The sequence below is a fragment of the Rhinolophus sinicus genome, linkage group LG04, assembly GCF_036562045.2.
Source record: "Rhinolophus sinicus isolate RSC01 linkage group LG04, ASM3656204v1, whole genome shotgun sequence".
Lineage (NCBI taxonomy): Eukaryota > Metazoa > Chordata > Mammalia > Chiroptera > Rhinolophidae > Rhinolophus > Rhinolophus sinicus.
In genome coordinates, this window is record NC_133754.1 from 160394441 (window position 1) to 160411244 (window position 16804).

The 16804-nt window shown below is 46.0% G+C and overlaps 1 protein-coding gene across 1 annotated transcript in view; it reads right to left on the reverse strand.

Moving 5' to 3' along the window:
* GABBR2 (gamma-aminobutyric acid type B receptor subunit 2) overlaps nucleotides 1-16804 on the reverse strand; it is a gene marked incomplete at its 5' end in the record, with an annotated part of 332387 nt that overhangs the window by 109670 nt on the left and 205913 nt on the right. Inside the window, one exon of the mRNA XM_074331530.1 lies at nucleotides 13955-14191. Within this exon, the coding sequence (XP_074187631.1) occupies nucleotides 13955-14191 (237 nt within the window). The remainder of the gene's footprint in view (nucleotides 1-13954; nucleotides 14192-16804) is intronic.

Below are 16804 nucleotides of genomic sequence, written 5' to 3' on the forward strand. Positions count from 1 at the left end.
GTACCAGCATCGTTGCAGTTGCTCTTGCTTCCTCCTAATCGGTTCCCTTCCACTGCAACCAGGGAAAGCGTCTTAAAAATAGCATTCAGTTTGCTCCCTTGCTAGACATTTTCCCATGAGATCCCGCTGGCTTTAGGATAACAGGCGAGACAGGATCTGGCCTCCACCAACCCCTTCCCCACTCCCCAGGCTCATCCCATCCTACTCTCTCTGCTCCAGCCACACTGGCTTTCTTTGGTTTTCTCAAAGGTGCCATACTTCCTCTCACCCTAGGGCTTATGCATTTGTGCTTCTCTTTTCCAGGAACGCCCTTCCTTCCTTTGTGCCTATTAGCTCCTATTCATTCTTTAATCTCAGCCTCCTCAGAGAAGTCTTGTCTGATCCCCAGCCTAGGTCAGGCTTCCATGTTATATGCCCTCAACACACCTAGTAATCTTATTCCAGAGCACTTTCTACAATTAATATTTAAATAGTTACTCAGGTGATTAGCTGTTTATTGTCTGTTTTCTCCTGGGTCCAAGGACCATCGTTGCCTTGCTTAATGCTATATCCACAGCATGACCTTCCCCATGACTCTCATATTGAAGGTGTAGTAAATATTTGTAGAAGAAATGAATGGGCAAATAGAAACAGCCACTTCTCTTGGTTGTGTGGTATGGTCCCATCACTGATAATAAAATACCATGGCCCAGAAAAGGTGTTTGATTGGTTGTTGGACATATAGGTAATATAGTTCATTTTTTCACTAAATAGTTGATTTCTTTTGTTGTTTAAGCTAAAAATAATAATGTGACACACATGAGGTATGGTTTTCTTTCTTCTTCCACCAGGGATCCCTCCATCATACATTTACAGTTTGTAATGCACCTCCCTCATTTCATCTCCAGAGCAACCCCGGGAGGGTCCCTTGATCCTCGGTCTCACTTCGCCGAAGAAAATTAAAAGGTTAGAGACATCCCTGAGGTCACCACTGCTAAGATGTTTGGGACAAACCTAGGTCTGTGGACTCCATGTCCAGTGCTCTTTCTGCCACTCTGAGTCGTCTCTCTCTCCCAGCAAGCTGAACAAGCCACCCAGATGAAATAGTTTCACTTCAGTTTTGCCTGGCACTTTTCTCAAATGCTTTCAGAATCATTTCTGCAACTTAACATCTCTCAAAGGAAGAAAACTTGTTCATCACAGTAATCAAGTCTGTCATAGAGGATGTGTGATGATGTTTGAAAATATAATCCTATCAACATCAGAACTGACAACACTGAAACCTCTCTAGGCTAAATCTGCTAATAACAGTCTTTAGCATTCAGGCTGGCACTCACATGGGTTGGTGTGATACGTTTCACAGCAGAAATGCCCTAACAAGGAACTTCCTCAAAGAGCAACCGGGTAGAGGACAGATTTTAATGAGGCTCAATCCCTGAAAGGGTGAAGTGTGAGTGAAGAATAAAGGCCTGAGATGAAACATGTATTGCCTCACATCAGATGACAAGATGAGGCCTCACATCAGAAAATACAGCCAACACTTCCTACAGGTCAGGACTTGTACAGAAAAGGAGTCAAGACATCAGAGCCATTACCTCTGAAAATCCTCCCAGAGAAACGTGTTCTTATTAGAATAAAGCAGACACAGGAATTGCAATGACCTCTTCTAGGCCTGCAGTTCACTCACTCACTCCTTCCAACCCACCTGTCCACCCACCAACTCATTCACTCATTCATCTTTGTCTACCTACCCAGTGGCCATTTATCCACCTACCACCTACCCATCTATCAATCCATCCATCCACTTACCCACACATCTATCTATTCATTCACTTAACATACTTATCCATTTATCCATCTATCTACCTCTATCCCTCCATCATCCATTCATCTATGTCCATCCACTTACTATCTATCTACCTATTTATCTATCTATCAATCCATCCATCCATCCATCCATCTACTCATCCATTCAGCCATCAGCTATCTACTCACCCGCCCTCCCTATGCTCATCCTTCTGTCTGTCCAACCAGCTAACCAGTCTTCCCTGTATATCTGCTATGTGTAAAGCCCTGAGGAGATGTTGAAGGGGTTGGAGACTGGGGTGGTTATAAAAATATCTCTGATGTATTTGTTCATTTACCATCAGTTGAAAGTCAAATATAAGCAGACCATGAGTTAGCAACTGGGAACAGAGTGGTGAATCTCAGACTCTACCCTCAAGGAGCAGGTAGTAGAAGCCTCTGTTGTAAAGCTAGCCAACGACTTGAGAATTAAAATGCTTCAGTAAGGATGAACGCAAGGATTTCCACACCGTGCTGCTTGGGTTTGAGGGCTATGTTTCAATGGTCACCACAGGCAGATTCACCCAAAGCAACTTGGCTCTTGTCTGTTTAATGGACACCCACCCCTGGCCTGACACCATATTTTATTACTAAAAACACATGAATATTGTGAAAGGGCATTAAACAAAAAGGCTATTAACCCCGCCACACAAAAACTCGTGTGTATAAGAACATAGTACTGTTTGCTGCTTTGGTAACTCTGGCCAAGAAAAACCAACATTCTGTTGTTGATTGACTTCTCTTTCTCTCACTCTTTCCCACTCTTTTATGATTCATTTCTTAGCTTTTTAAGAGGACAACCATAGTGCTTTTCAAGACAAAGTAAAGACAAAGCAAGAAGGAGGTCACTGTTTCTGAAACCTCCATCACACATGTGCCACCTTCGTGATTTCTGCAGCATCCACGTACCATCTGTGCTTTTCTTTACTAAATAGCTGCCTCTTTAAAAAAAAAACAACAACAACAAAGAAAAACTGAAAAGGAGACCTTATCTCGCTACCTTAAATGCTAGCTATATTTTTGTAGTACACATTAAAATCAAGCACAACTATTAAAATAAAGAGGGTAGGTCTGAATACCAGCTAAGATCACCTCCTCTCCCACCTCTGAGACCTGTCAGGGGATCTGTCACCACCTCTGCTCTCCTTGGGCCTGACCCAAGGGCTGGGGCCAGGTTCCCTACTAAGGCTTTACTTCATCATTCTTACTGCAGAAGCTTGCTTGCTAATTTTTAAATAAAAAAAGGAGGTTTAACAAAGTCTTCCAAGGAACAAATTTGAAAAAAAAAAAGTAATGTTAAATGTAATTTTAATGTTAATGTAAATGTTAAATGAGGGACAATGATACTGGGCTGATATGTAAAATCTCTTTTGAAAAACAAGTTTGAAAACCAGTAAAATAGATGGACAAATAGCTATCCATACAACGAATATGAATACCCATACATCACATGTTTAGTGGTGTATGCGTGAGCATATGTGAGTGTTTGCTTGTGTGCTTTTGATTGTGAGAATGTGAATCCCCAAGGTGGCAAGAGCTGCATGAATGCAACTGAAGCAACGACTCGGGGACCTACCAGCCCCAGTATTTCCTGGAAAGTTAACTACTGGTGTGTGAGGACCTAACAGGACTGTGTGCAGCTGGTATCAAACGCACCATCCTTCTTCATCGTCCTCATAGTAATTCAGCACTTGCCATGTCCCAGGCACTCTACCTGTATAATAACCTCTGTAATCATCACAACCCTTTAAGATAGGCCTTGTTGTATCCAGAAGGGATACTGGGGGACGTGCTCAGGTTCTCTCTTTATGACAGAAGCACCATCCCCAGGTTCTGGGAATATTGGCTACTGAGGGTCCCTTACTGGGAAGGAGCCTCCCCCCTGGGGAAGAGCCTTGCCCAAGGGCACACCCTTCCCAGGGCCCAGCCATGGCCTGTTACTGGCTGATGAGAAGATACAAAGGCCCAGGGCCTGTGCCTCAATTCGGACAACTCTGAGGGCCAAATCCTGGCTCCAGAGCTCCTCTAGGGTCAGCAGTGGCCCCAGTTGCAACCACATTTTGGATCAACTTCTTGCTCTACCTAATCCTGCTGCCCGCACTGCCGTACATTGTACTTCCTGAGCTCATTCTCCCACAGATCTTCCGTACACAATGCTCTGTCTCCAAGTCTGTTTACAGGGACCCCTATCTAAGGTATTGTCCCCATTTTACAGATGAGGAAACTGAGGTGCAAAGAGATTAAGTTCTTGCTCAAGCTCACCCAACTAGCAAATAGAACCAAGATGTGAACCTAGGAAGTCTGTCTCCAGAGTCTGTGCCCCTAAGCACCTCACACTATTGCATCTTAGTAAGATGAGGGTGGGCACTCCCCTCTAGCCCTTTCTCCACCTTACCCCTATCCCTACAATTTACAATTTGTAATTGACCAGACTCCAGGTCTCTACTTGCCAATCACTGGTTTAAGCAAGAATTCTAGGAAGCCTGGATTCCACTGAAAGAGAAGAAGGGAGGGGAGGGGTTGCAATTCCTTAAGAAAATGGATCTTCCCAGCTTCCTTCACCTCCTCATGCAGGACTGGCCATCAGCCAGGTAGGCACAGAGGGTCACATCCGAGTGTGTGTGAGTAACCTCTGCATGAACGCACACAGGCAGAGCTGGCATCCATCAGTGTTCAAAGCCGTGCGTTTTGTCAGCTGAAATTTATGTCAGCTGTCCTCCTCTGATTGAAGAAGACTTCCCTCCTGCTTAGCAAGCCCATGAGCTAACATTCCTTGACACACACTGAGGGGGTATTCTGGCCTCATGCAAAGAGAAATGCATGGGATGTATTATGAAGCCCTTCAAAATTGTTTTTCCAAGTCTAAGATCAAGGTGTCAGTAGGGTTGATTCCTTCTGAGGCCTGTGAGGGAGAATCAGCTCCATGCCCCTCTCCCAGCTTTTGGTTGTTTGCTGGCAATCGTTGGCGTTCCTTGGCCTATAGAAGCATCACCCCATCTCTGCCATTGTCTTCACATGGCATTCCCTCTCTGTGTATGATGCCTATTCTGTCTCCCAATTTCCCCTTTTTATAAGGACACTCGTTATATTGGATTATCCTACTTCAGCAGGACCTCATCTTAACTAATTACATCTGCAACAACCCTATTTCCAAATGAGGTCACATTCGAGGGACTCTGGGTTATGAGTTCAAATATGGATTTTTAGGGAGACACAATTCAACCCATAACAAGGGTTATTATGAGGATTAAATGAGATAATGCATTTAAGAGCTTAACATAGTAGCAGCTATAGTGAGCGTCCAAAAGTATAGCCATTCCTATTGTCATAGCATTTGTTATTACAGTAATTGTTACCATGACCACCACGCTACTGGCTCCTTCTTTCGGGGACCTGGACAGAGTCTGTACATAGGGCTGCTGGTGAAGCTCTCCAAAGATGATACACTCCTCCTGACTGCTTTTCATAAGGAAACAGCTATTTCCCCCCTGAATTGAGGAAGTCAAACTTGCAAGCTTTGGAAGGCTAAGCATCAATTCAAACAAATTACTAAACCACATTATTTTGATCTTTCAAATTTATCTGACAGCAGAAGGAGTAGGTTTCTTTCTGGTGCTGTATGTTATCTGCAGTCATTTGTAATTGTGCTTAAATAAATGGGGGGAGGGCAGCCAAGGAGTACACAGAACACGAGAGTGGGAGACATTTAGAGTCAGAAGACCTAGGATGCAGTTTAGAACTCGGCTCACCGCCAACGCACCGTGGGACCCCAGTGTAGCTACTGTGCCTTACGGAGCCACAAGTTCCTAATTCATTCAATCAACAACCATATATTTCATGGACTAAGGGCAAGCCAGCATTATACAAGGCACCGGAGGGACAGAGAGAATTACAGGCCCCAGGCAAAGGGCTCACAGGCTCACTGTCCGGTGACAAGGGGCAGATGGATACACAATGACCCAGTGCAGATGGGGGACCACAACATCGTCCACTATGAACATGGGGAGAATGGGTTCTGTTCTCTCTCCCATGCATCCCACATGTTGTTTGGATTGTGAGCTCCTTGGGGCAAACCTTACATCTTATTCCTGCCTGGCCCAGATCTGGCCTATAGGAATTGCTGGGGATGCTGGCTGGATTATGGAATACCTGAATGGTTAAGACCATGGGCTTCTGAGTCAGTCATATTGGGCAGTTTTGAATAAACTCTGTTACTCGCTACCTGTAGGATGTTGAGTAAATAGTTGTTTTTGGTCAGCCTGTTTTTTTAAATCTATGACATGGTCATTAATTATCTAAATTATTCATTCACTAAATAAATATTTACAGGCACCTACTATATCCCAGGCATCTGGTTCTAAGACTCAGGGATACAGCCGAGAACAAAACAGACAAGGAATAAGGACAATACGTAGCACATCTGATGGGGTCACATCCCGAAGAAGAATGAAGGGAGTTGCAATTTTCAGTAGGGTGTCAGGGAGGGCCTCAAGGAGGTGATGTGTGCAGAGACGTGACAGAGGGGAGAGCCAGCCGCAGCTCACTGGGGGAAGCATTCCAGGCACATGGAATTATACACCCCACACTGGGTGGTTTTTTGAGCATCACATTCCATAACGAGTGTACAGTGCTTAGGATGCTGCCCAGGATACAGTAGGCACTCATTAATTGGTTGCTGTCATCAGCATTATGTTAACAAATGTAATTGTGTCGAGGAAAGAAGGAGACAGAGGCTGTAAATGTACTCTGTACACAGGACAGCCACACATCAAGGATTATGATTACTATTACAGTTGTTGTCTATTGCTAGCAATTACCTCTAGGAAAGGCTCCTGACAGTCTCAAGTCACAGAGGACCAATCAGCAACTCCCCCTCCCCCTCAGGCCCTGGGACTTGAGCCTCAGAGACGCTGATGGGAGAAACAGGGAGGCAGGTAAAGGATGGGTTCCTCTCCTGCCTCAGGAAGGAAGCAGTGAAAGTCCCTCATCTCCATCCCAACACACACACACACACACACACACACACACACACACACGGGGGGGGGGGGTTCCACCACTAGGATGAAACAGTGACACCAGCTATCATAGCAAGAACATGGGAATTGCTATTAGCAGATTCCAGAACAGATTCTGTTAATACTTCCGTTGCCAGTTCTGATTATTGACTGGGTTGAAAAGGCATTATAGTTTATAGAAGCCTGAAAGGCAGCAGAGGAGGAGACTGGGACTGAATTTCTCAATCACATGTGGACTCTATCCAACGAAGTCAACTCAAGGTTACTAGTGTTTGCTGAGCTTCTAGCGCGTGTCGAGTGTTAGGTGAAGTACTGTGGTCCTTGCACCTCTGAGAGCTGCTAATTCATTGGAGGAGATAAATCTGGCTCTCCCAAGGCTGACTGTGGCAAGCAAAAGGCAACGAAATATGAGGGAGAAGAGTCTGGAACCAGGGTAGGGGAGGTGATGGAGGAGGGTTGGTGCTAAACTTAATACATAGGAAACAATTAGGTTACAGTAAAAATTCCCTCTTGAAAATGCTTCAATTTCCCGCAAAGACACATAGGATAGAGGGTTGTGTGCAAGCGATTAATGAAGGATGTGTTCTTGGGAGAAACCTGTAGGGAGAGTGAAAAGGGGAAAAGGCCAAGCTCGGATGTGGCTTCAGGGCAGGCCTCGCCTCAGCCTCATCCCATGGGGACCCGTGGAGGGGGAATGGCATTGGTGCTGTGCCACCACATCAGCCAGTCGCTGCTGCTGGCTGGGCTGGGGCATAAGTCCCAGGCACCTCCGGGCCCGGAGTCACTAGCAGGGGCACCTGAAGCCACTGGGGGGTGGGCAAACCTAACCAAACCCCTAAAACGGATTCCAGGAGCTCTGGCTCAGGCACCACCAGCGTCTGCTGCAGTTAGTTTTTGTGGATAGTGCTGAGTGGTCATTCTTAGGGCCACTGGTGTGTGAGCAGTGCTGAGCGGGACTAAAGGGAGGAACAGAAGGGAGGTCTGTGAGCAGATGCCTTCCATTTTTAAGGTGACTATCAAATCCCTAGAGTGAATGGCTGCAGGTAGAGAACTCAAAAGGGCTCCCACCGACAGGCATGGTTTACTCCATTCTGTTTTGCTATTAAACCACTACAACCTTGATACAAGCTAATAGATTTGTTTATTGTTGAGAGAATTCCATGAGACAATATATGTGAAGCAGACCGGCACTTAGTAGGTACAGAAGGATTGTTTGCTGATCCTGAATGTTGCTTGATTAGGCCCAGCTACCCTCACCATTGGAACAGCAGTAGTAATAATACTAATAGTAAAAATGGTGATGCAGTTACTGTGTGCTAAACACTATTGTTACCTCGCAACAACCTTATAAAGTAGGTTTATTTCCCTCCAGTCCACAGATGAGGAAACTGAGGCACAGAGATGTAAATAATTTCCCTGAGGTGGCACAGCTCTAAGTGGTAGATGGTGGCCTCTTTTTGACTGACTTCTCAAATTTGCGTTTCCTGTTACAGTTCATCACTGCCATGCCCCAGGCAATGGAGCGTTTTATCTGAGTTTGAGGGTGGGCTGGTTAACCAGGGAATAGAGGCAGAGAAATCAGCTTCTGAAATCAGCTCCTATGTTAAGTTTGTGGATGATGTAATTCCACTGGAACTCTCTGGGCCTGGGATGGGGTGGGAACAAGTGGGGTGTAGAGGACATACTGGAAGGGTTTGTTGTTGATCAAGAAAGGCTCATGAATGGGGGCCCTTAGAATAAATAGGAATCTGTGAGTGGCCTCGGGAGCCAGCCTGAGGTCATCGGACCAGCCCCACTTTCTGGGTCATGCAACAGACTTCATACTTGGTCTGTCGCGGAGCTTCGGACAAGTGATCACCTCAAGTCCAAAACTGAGAAACAGGTGGAATCACGAGAGTCCAGGGGCTGGAGTCATGGCTGGAAAACTGAGCAGTCCCTAAAGGGGTCAAATCCTGGATTAAAAAAGTTTTCTCTACTTTTGGTGGAGTTCCTAGTGCTCTGTTTCTTATCTCACTCAAATTCAACCAAAAAAAAAAAAAATAGTCTGTACGCTAAATGATGACACCAAGTGTAAGGCAGAAATGACAAATGGGTGGCTAGTGGGAACGCTGAAGGTAAACTTTCGGTATTGGAGAATAAAACTGGGACCCCAAATGATCAGACAGGCAAGGGAGATGTGCTACCTCTACCTAACAAGACATTTAACTCATCTCTGTGTGTGTGTGTGTGTAAAGTTTCATATTTGGATAAAAAATTAACTGTACAACTTCAAGGTCACAGTAGGGCAAGGCGACACAGGGTGTGAAATAAATGGGGTGTGAATAGCTTTAGCGAACAGTGCGATTTCCCTGGGAGAAGGAACTCGGTAGCTTCCTCTGCCTACATGGTTCCAAGTATCAGGAGTAACTGGTTTCCAACCAAACTGAGTTTACTCTCTGATGTATGTTTTTCAGGCAAAACATTGGCAGTGGGAGGAGAGCAGCAGTACTTGAGACTTAGTAGAGATTACTATTTTGCATAAAAACTTTAAGAGACACACTGGTGAGGGCTGGATTCTTGTTCACCAGCAACAAAAGCAAATAGATCAATAAACTGCAAATTGCCATCTTCTGGTCTTTGTCACCTTCTGGGTGAAATCAATTAGAAGGGAACAGCCATCAAAGGTGGCATGCCTGAACCTAAGGCTGTCTGTCGGCCTCTCTCAACAGATGTTAAATGGAGATGTCCAGACTCACAGCTGGCCAAGAGAAGCTGTGCAGAGAATGGAGAATGGGTCTATTATTTAAAGGAACTTACGGGTTACCCTCTGCAGCTGTGGCCACCCAGAGGCAATGAGGAAGTGATCGCAGGAAATAGTTTAGCAAGAATGGGCCCTTTTCTCACAACCAAGGATATTCCCTAGGAGCTTCTTTCAATTTTTTTCTCTATCGCCAAATTTTCTTGGATGTTTCATAGCTCCACACAAACCTGGTGTACCTAACTTCAGTAACTTGATAGAAAAAAGTATTATGAGTATTACATTTTCACAATAGGGTCTAATGAGATTTTATTAATTTAGCCTCTGTCATAGGTGCCACAGACTAAATATAGTGTCATTTTAAAAGACAGCTCAGAAGAAACATTTACTAAAGGGGGGTATACTGCTGGTTAGAGCCATCCTACTTTGGTCTGACATACCCAAAGGATTTGTCCACTTTGAGATTTGGGACACCATCCTTGTTTTAAGAGACTGGAAACTGAGAAGAATTTAAAAATGATTACCCCCCAAAAATTAACACTCTTAATTTTCACCTGAATTCTTAGCACATGTTCCTAGGCATGTTTTGAAGAGTTATATCCTTTTGTCAATGAATTGAGTACATCTCTGGTAGTAAATGAGTTCCTGGGAGTGAATGAACACAGGAACTAATACATCTCTGACAGGGTTTAAAATCAAAATGTGTGTTGTGTGTGCGCATGCAAGCCTGCACAGTACTGGAGCCCCAAGCAAGTCTCAAGGTTGCTATTTGAGAATCATCTGGACTGCTTGTTAATAATGCGAATTTCTTGGCCTTACTGCGAAGTCACTGTATCCTAATTTCTGGGCCATGCCTGGGAAATCTGAATTTTTAATGAAGCCCTCTGGGAGATCCTCACCCATACACAAGTTTAGGAATCTATGCTGTAAACACACTCTGCTGAGCTGGGATTCCCAGAATTCTCTGGGCTTTTGAGATCTAAATAGCCAATTCCAGCCTGACTTTCTGGTCACATGTTTGACAGAAGCGTGGGTTCCAGGTGGGGAAGCATTTTGAGATTTGCAGACGGTAGAGAGGTTATAACAGGGCTAAAAATCAGAATCACGCACTCAGGGAATTCGTGGTGGGCAGGACCCCCAAGCCATCCATGCACAGGTAGGGACAGAGAATCCTGTTTCTGGGTGTTCCCTGAGAATGGTAGCCAGGGGGAGAGCGCCTTAAGAAGATAAAACAGAGTTGAGCCCCAAACTAAGCCAGATTCACAGGCTGGGATGTGTGGAAGAAATCTCTTCTTCAGCATGCCAGACAGGAGCCACAGGCCCAGCTCCCAGCTGAGAGTGTGCATACTGAATCAATTGAAATTGAGTCACGGATATAATTAATTTAATGTGTTTAAATGATTTTCCGTATAGTAAACATGTTGAATGAGGGTGACCCAGAATAAAATGTCTGCCTGAGAGTGGAAAAATGGATAGTGTGTGTGCTGTGTAATGAAAACCCTTCAGCAACAAGGAAATGCTTCCATTTATGTCCACCTTCCCTGTTCCTTTCTAATTCTTTATTTATGGCTGAACTTGGCCTTCTGTGGTCTCCTTGGACCACAGAAAACACTTTTTATTTTGTCAGAAAGCGTCCTTTTTTTCTCTGATCAAAAGAATTTTAACGAAACCTGTCTACAATCCAGAGACACGCACCTGTTAATAGGTGACAAAGGGGATAAGGAGAAAGGGGGGGAAAGTGAAGAACTGTTTCTCTGTTGCAGTCTCTTTCTCAGCTAAAGGGGGACGTGTGCAAAGAGGAGGAGAAGACAGACGGATGCTGAGGGTGGTGGGGCAACCTGAGCTCTCTTCCCGGCTGTGCTGAATCAATGGTCTTTCTGTGAGACTTTGAAACCTCCCTGTCCATACATCAGATAATTCATCTGCAACACGAGCGGGTCAAATCTAAGCATCTTTAAGACCGTTTTCCGTTCTGACATGTGCTTAATTACGAGTCACAAGCCAAGGCAGGCATAAATATGTGTCAAGGAATTTCCCATTAAAAAGAAACTCATCTTCCAGCCGTGTAAAGCGATTCAGTCTCATCTAATTGCTCATCAAGTAGGGATTATGAATGATGGCTTAGGTGAAAAGGAGCACGGAGAAGTCATTATAAATCATCACCAACTAAGACACATCAGGCAAAATGCCGAGGTCTCGGATTATGAGACACAGCAAAATGCCTCCTAGATTCTGTAGCTCTCTATCCAGCCATTTCAACTTGGGGGATTAGGAATTCATTCTACTAAACAAGAAGCAAAGCGTGAAAGGAAAACCTGGACGACTGTACCCACGTGTTGAGACAGCTGTGCTGCAGTGTTACTGGTGGGACCCCAGACGAATCCCACCCCTCTCTAAGTCTCAGTCTGGATCGGTACCACGAAGAGAAAGGCTCTCCGAGGTCTTTGGTGCTCTGTGGAGACTTTCGGAGGAAGGGGTCCTGGGGCTGTGGGGACGGGTGACGAGGGGCTGTAGGAAGAAGGACCTGGACAGATGGCTGGTCCTCTGTTCAAAGGAGAAGCTCCTCTATCATCCGTATGATATACCAGTCACCATGTGAGATTTCATAACAAGAGGTTCTGAGGATAAAAAAAGCTTTTTTTAAACCACTCTTCTGAGGGAAGCTGTTAAATGTTCCAGTCCGAATGTCGGCTGTGCTATAACGCCCACTTTGCTGGTTCTCAAGCTCCAGTGAGCATTAGAATCACCTAAAGGATTTGTTAAACCACAGCCTGCTGGGCCCTGGAGATGCTGATTCAGTGGGTCTGGGGTGGGGCTGGAGAACTTGCATTTCTAACCAGCTCCCGGGGGTTACTAGTGCTGGCCAAAGCACACTTTGAGAACCCTTGGCTTTTAAGAGAAAGGCCAGTCTCCTTAGCTTGTCCCTTCAGAATTGGGCTATAGTGGATACCTTCTCAGCCTCATCATCCTCCTTTTCAATACTGTCTGCACACAGGCATGCGTTTCTCTCTTGCTCACCACACTCCGTCTTCCCAGACTGCCAACCTCCTCTCTGCATGTCTGAGGCACAGCTCACATGCTGCCTCTTTCAAACGCCTTCCCTGACACTTTCACCAAAGGTCACAGAAACCCCTTTGGGCTCACACAGTTGTTTTTCTCCCATGGTGCTGAACACCTCCTGTTCTCGTTTGCATTCGGGTCTGGCTCCTGCATCTGCACCACGGCCTCCAGGATAGGGAGCCCATCTTACTCACCTCGGTGCCCACACCATTGTCTACACCCCCAGTACCTGCACAGGTACTCACACCTGCCCCACCAGACCAACAGTGCAAGCTTGAGCGTATGCACAAAGGAATATGAACATTTAATAAGAAATGCACCAATCAAGCCATCTTAGCTACCCCTCTTCACACCCTAAGAAAGACTGATTCTGTAAATGACTCTTTAAAACACAAGATACTTTAGCATTTCAAATCATACTTTAGACAAATTTTTCATATTTCCTGGGAGCAGAGTTAATGACAAATACATCATCATAAGACACAAATAACTACCACTTGTGTCCATTATGAGAAGGTAGTATAATGCAGCAATTAAGAGCCAGACCCAATTGAAATCCCAGCTCTACCTCTGATGAGCTGTACTACTTAAATGCTCTGAGCTCCAGGCTCCTTACCTCTAATGGGGATAATAATAGTACCTACTTCCTATGGATGGCACATGGATGCAATGAGACCATTTTAACCATAACAATAGCTAGCATTTATTGAGTGCTTAGCATTGGACCTACATTATTGAGTCGTATCTACATAAAGTGCTTAGCACAGTATTTAGCACATAATAAGCATTCAAGAAATACTAGCCATTATTATCATTGCTAATTTCCCCAACTTCCATGCAAGATGTCTATTATCCCCACTTCCCAGATGAGAAACTTGAGGCTCAGAGCAAGTTGCTCATTCAACAAATAGCAGTTTTACTTTGTAATGCCTAATCTTCATAACTATCCCACAAGGCAGGTATTATGAAAACTCCACGTTTAAAGACGTGAAAGTGAAGGTCCAGGACTGGACTCTGCCTTTGGGTCTAGAGCTTCTGCTGCCCACCGCACCTCACCATCTGGTGAATTCCACCTGCTCTGTGTGCAGTCAACTCACTATAGCCTTTCAAATCCATGAGTTATAGAGACGCATTTTCCCAGCGCGTCAGAGAGCACCACTCCACCTCCCGTTTCAGCAGCCCTGAAATCCTGTGGCCCGCAGGACATTACTTCAACAATCTGAGAGAATGGGCCCAACGTCACAGGGTGTGTGACACAGCCCGTCTTGCCGGGTGCGTCTCTAAGGGGCACTAAGGAAACAGAGCCTGGGGGACTGACCGTGACCCCGAAGAAGTTGGTCTCGTTCATGGCGTTGAGGATGATCCTGCCCAGCGTACGGTCTGTGTAGTTGAAGTCCTGGATCCGCTGGTGCCGGCTGCTGGCGTGCAGCGTCTCCATGGCCCGCTGCAGCGTCTTGGCGATGACCCAGATGCCATCGTAGGCGTACCCATGGAACTTGCTGGGCCCCACGCCCGACCGCTTGTTGTTGTACTCTCTTTCATACTGCTGCGGGGTCTGGAAAACCAGGGGTCGGAGGACACCACGTTACAACCGGCGGGGACATCAGGTGACAGTGTGGAGAGCTGAGACTCTCCAAATGCCTAGGCTCTAAATGAGATAAGATGCATTATTTCATTTAAATTGCACAGAAACCTCACCTGGTGGGTACTATTCTCACCCCCACTTTATAGGTGAGGAAACTGATTCAGGAAGGTTGACTTGTCTAGGGCACCAGAGCTAGTGAGTGGCATGGCTGAGATTTGAACCCTGCCTGTCTGGCAAGGTAAGGGTGACGGGATAATGCAGCCTAACAAGGGCTCCCCTTGATATTTGCAGGGCCTGGAGCTAGAGTACCAGTGGAGGCCCACATACCATATGTCTAAATATATAAGTTATAGACAAGCTAGTAAACTGTTCAATAAAGTATTTTCTATCTCCCCACCACAATAAATATATCTTTTTAATGATCTGAAAGGCCAAATTTGAATTCAGAATTCTGGGGTGCTTCAAAGCTTCAGGATGGACACAGCAGCACAGGGGGAGCTGGTCTTGCCCTGCAGCCCAGCCAAGCTCAGCCCACACCGCCTCCATCTTCCAGCATTAGCAGCCCCTGACCACTGAGATACAGATTACCCTCAAGAGGACTGACCCAGACAAGAGGCTCCCCGGGCCTGGGAAGCGGCACCCGACATTTGGGCAGGGTATTCAGGCCCTGGTCTCGGAGGGAGCGGGGTGCAGGCTGTGGGTGGGCATGTCCCAGTGGCCTGTGGATTCTGAGCCCACTGGGTCTGAATGAGGCCCTCATAGAACATGGGCCTAGGGCAGGTCCCAGGTGCCCCGGTGTAAGGGCTGTTCTGACCCGACATCATATCCCCTCCTCTTTCCTCTTCCATAGTATAGCAGCATTTTTTAACGAAAAATTTTTTTCTCCCATTGAACTGAATTTCATAAAAAGTTTCATTGGTGATATTAACATTCTGATTTGGTCACAAAATGCTGAAAGTGCCTTTTTATTTTAGTCCCTGAGGATTACACGTCCAAATGAATGCCCTGGGGAGCCCATTAGCCTCAGCCCTCTATGGCCTTTTCTCTTCTGACCTCTGCTAGAAATGTCATCAGAGCTCATAGCTCAGTCTTTGGAAAAACCCTCTTTGGGGACAAATCACAAGTAGAAACCATCGGTTCAGTGTCAGTTTACACTGGGAAGGGTCCTTAGATGCACTTATACATGCCTCTCCCCCACACCCCTCATAGCTGGAGACACAGAGAGGTCCAGAGATTTGCTCAAGGTCACACAGCTTGTGTTTGTGTGTGTGCACATGTGTATAGCTAGACTGGTCCCATTCCATCCCTGCTACTTTTCTCATTTTTGACTTTTGAGGGCATCATCGCTTTTTGAAAACCACCTCAAGTTGTTTGGGGCCATGTCTAGTATATAGGAGGGTGGTATCGCTGAGCCATTGAAGGCTGGGAGTCCTGTGGCTGGAGACTGAGTCTCTTGCCCTTAGCTGAGTGGGGTCACTCACGCAGGAGCCTGGGGACGGCCAAGACCCTCCCTCCGTGGACCATGCGGGAGAGGAATTCTGCCTGACCGAATGTGAATGCTGGTGTCCCAGCAACAGATCTAGCTCCTTTTTATTTCGGCTCCTGTTGAATGACTCAGGTTTTATCCCTGTTTACAGTTTTCTTCAGAAATGCATCACGTCCAGCCATCACATTCTGTTCATCAATCAAAATACACAGCAGAAACTCTCTTCAAACCAAAGGTTCTTCAAGGAGACAGCAATCTCCAGCCCAGCTCAGCCCCTTCTCACCATTCATCACACCCCTACCCGCCGAACATCCCCGTGGGCTGGCTGTCTGCAATCATCCTTCACCATTTTCCACCTCCTGGGGGAGCATGAAACGGTCCATTAGGAGGCTCTCTCTTTTCCTTAAACCTTTTGGGGCCTTCGATCACGTCAAGTTTGTTCTCACCTCCGGGCTTCTGCACTAGCTGTTTCCTCTGCCAGAAAGCTTCTGCCCCATATCTTTGCATAATATTCTTGGCATTCAAATGTCAACCCTTGTCATTTCTCAGCGACAGCTTCCCTGACCCACCTCTTCTAAAATCCCCTCGCCCCCTGTGTTCTCTGTCCACTGGTTCTATCTTCTTTATTGTATATTTCATATCTTGCTATTTTCTTACTTCCGTGTTTACTTGCTTATTGTCTGTTGTCCCAACTCTTTCCCCCACAACTAGAATTAAGCTCCATGGGGTCAGGGATGCTATCTGTCTTGATCACTGAGGTATCGCCAGAACCCAAAACATTACCTACAGAGACCTTTTCTACGCCCCAGTTTTTCCATCCAAAAAAATGAGGAGTTGGACCAAGGGACCTAGAAGTTCCCTCTCAGGCATAGAGGCAAGAGCCTGGCACCATGATAAGGAAGCAGGCCATCCTGCCCTCCAGCCCCTGCTCTGTGGTTTGTTAACTGTGACCTGGGCTTGGGACCTATCTCCCCGAGTCCTTCCTTGTTGGGTGGCCATGAGGGTTCCATACAATGAAGCGTGCAAAGGACCCAGGCCACTGTCCAGCACATGGCAGGTGACCACAAATACCAGCCACTGCTGATAAGAGTAAAGGT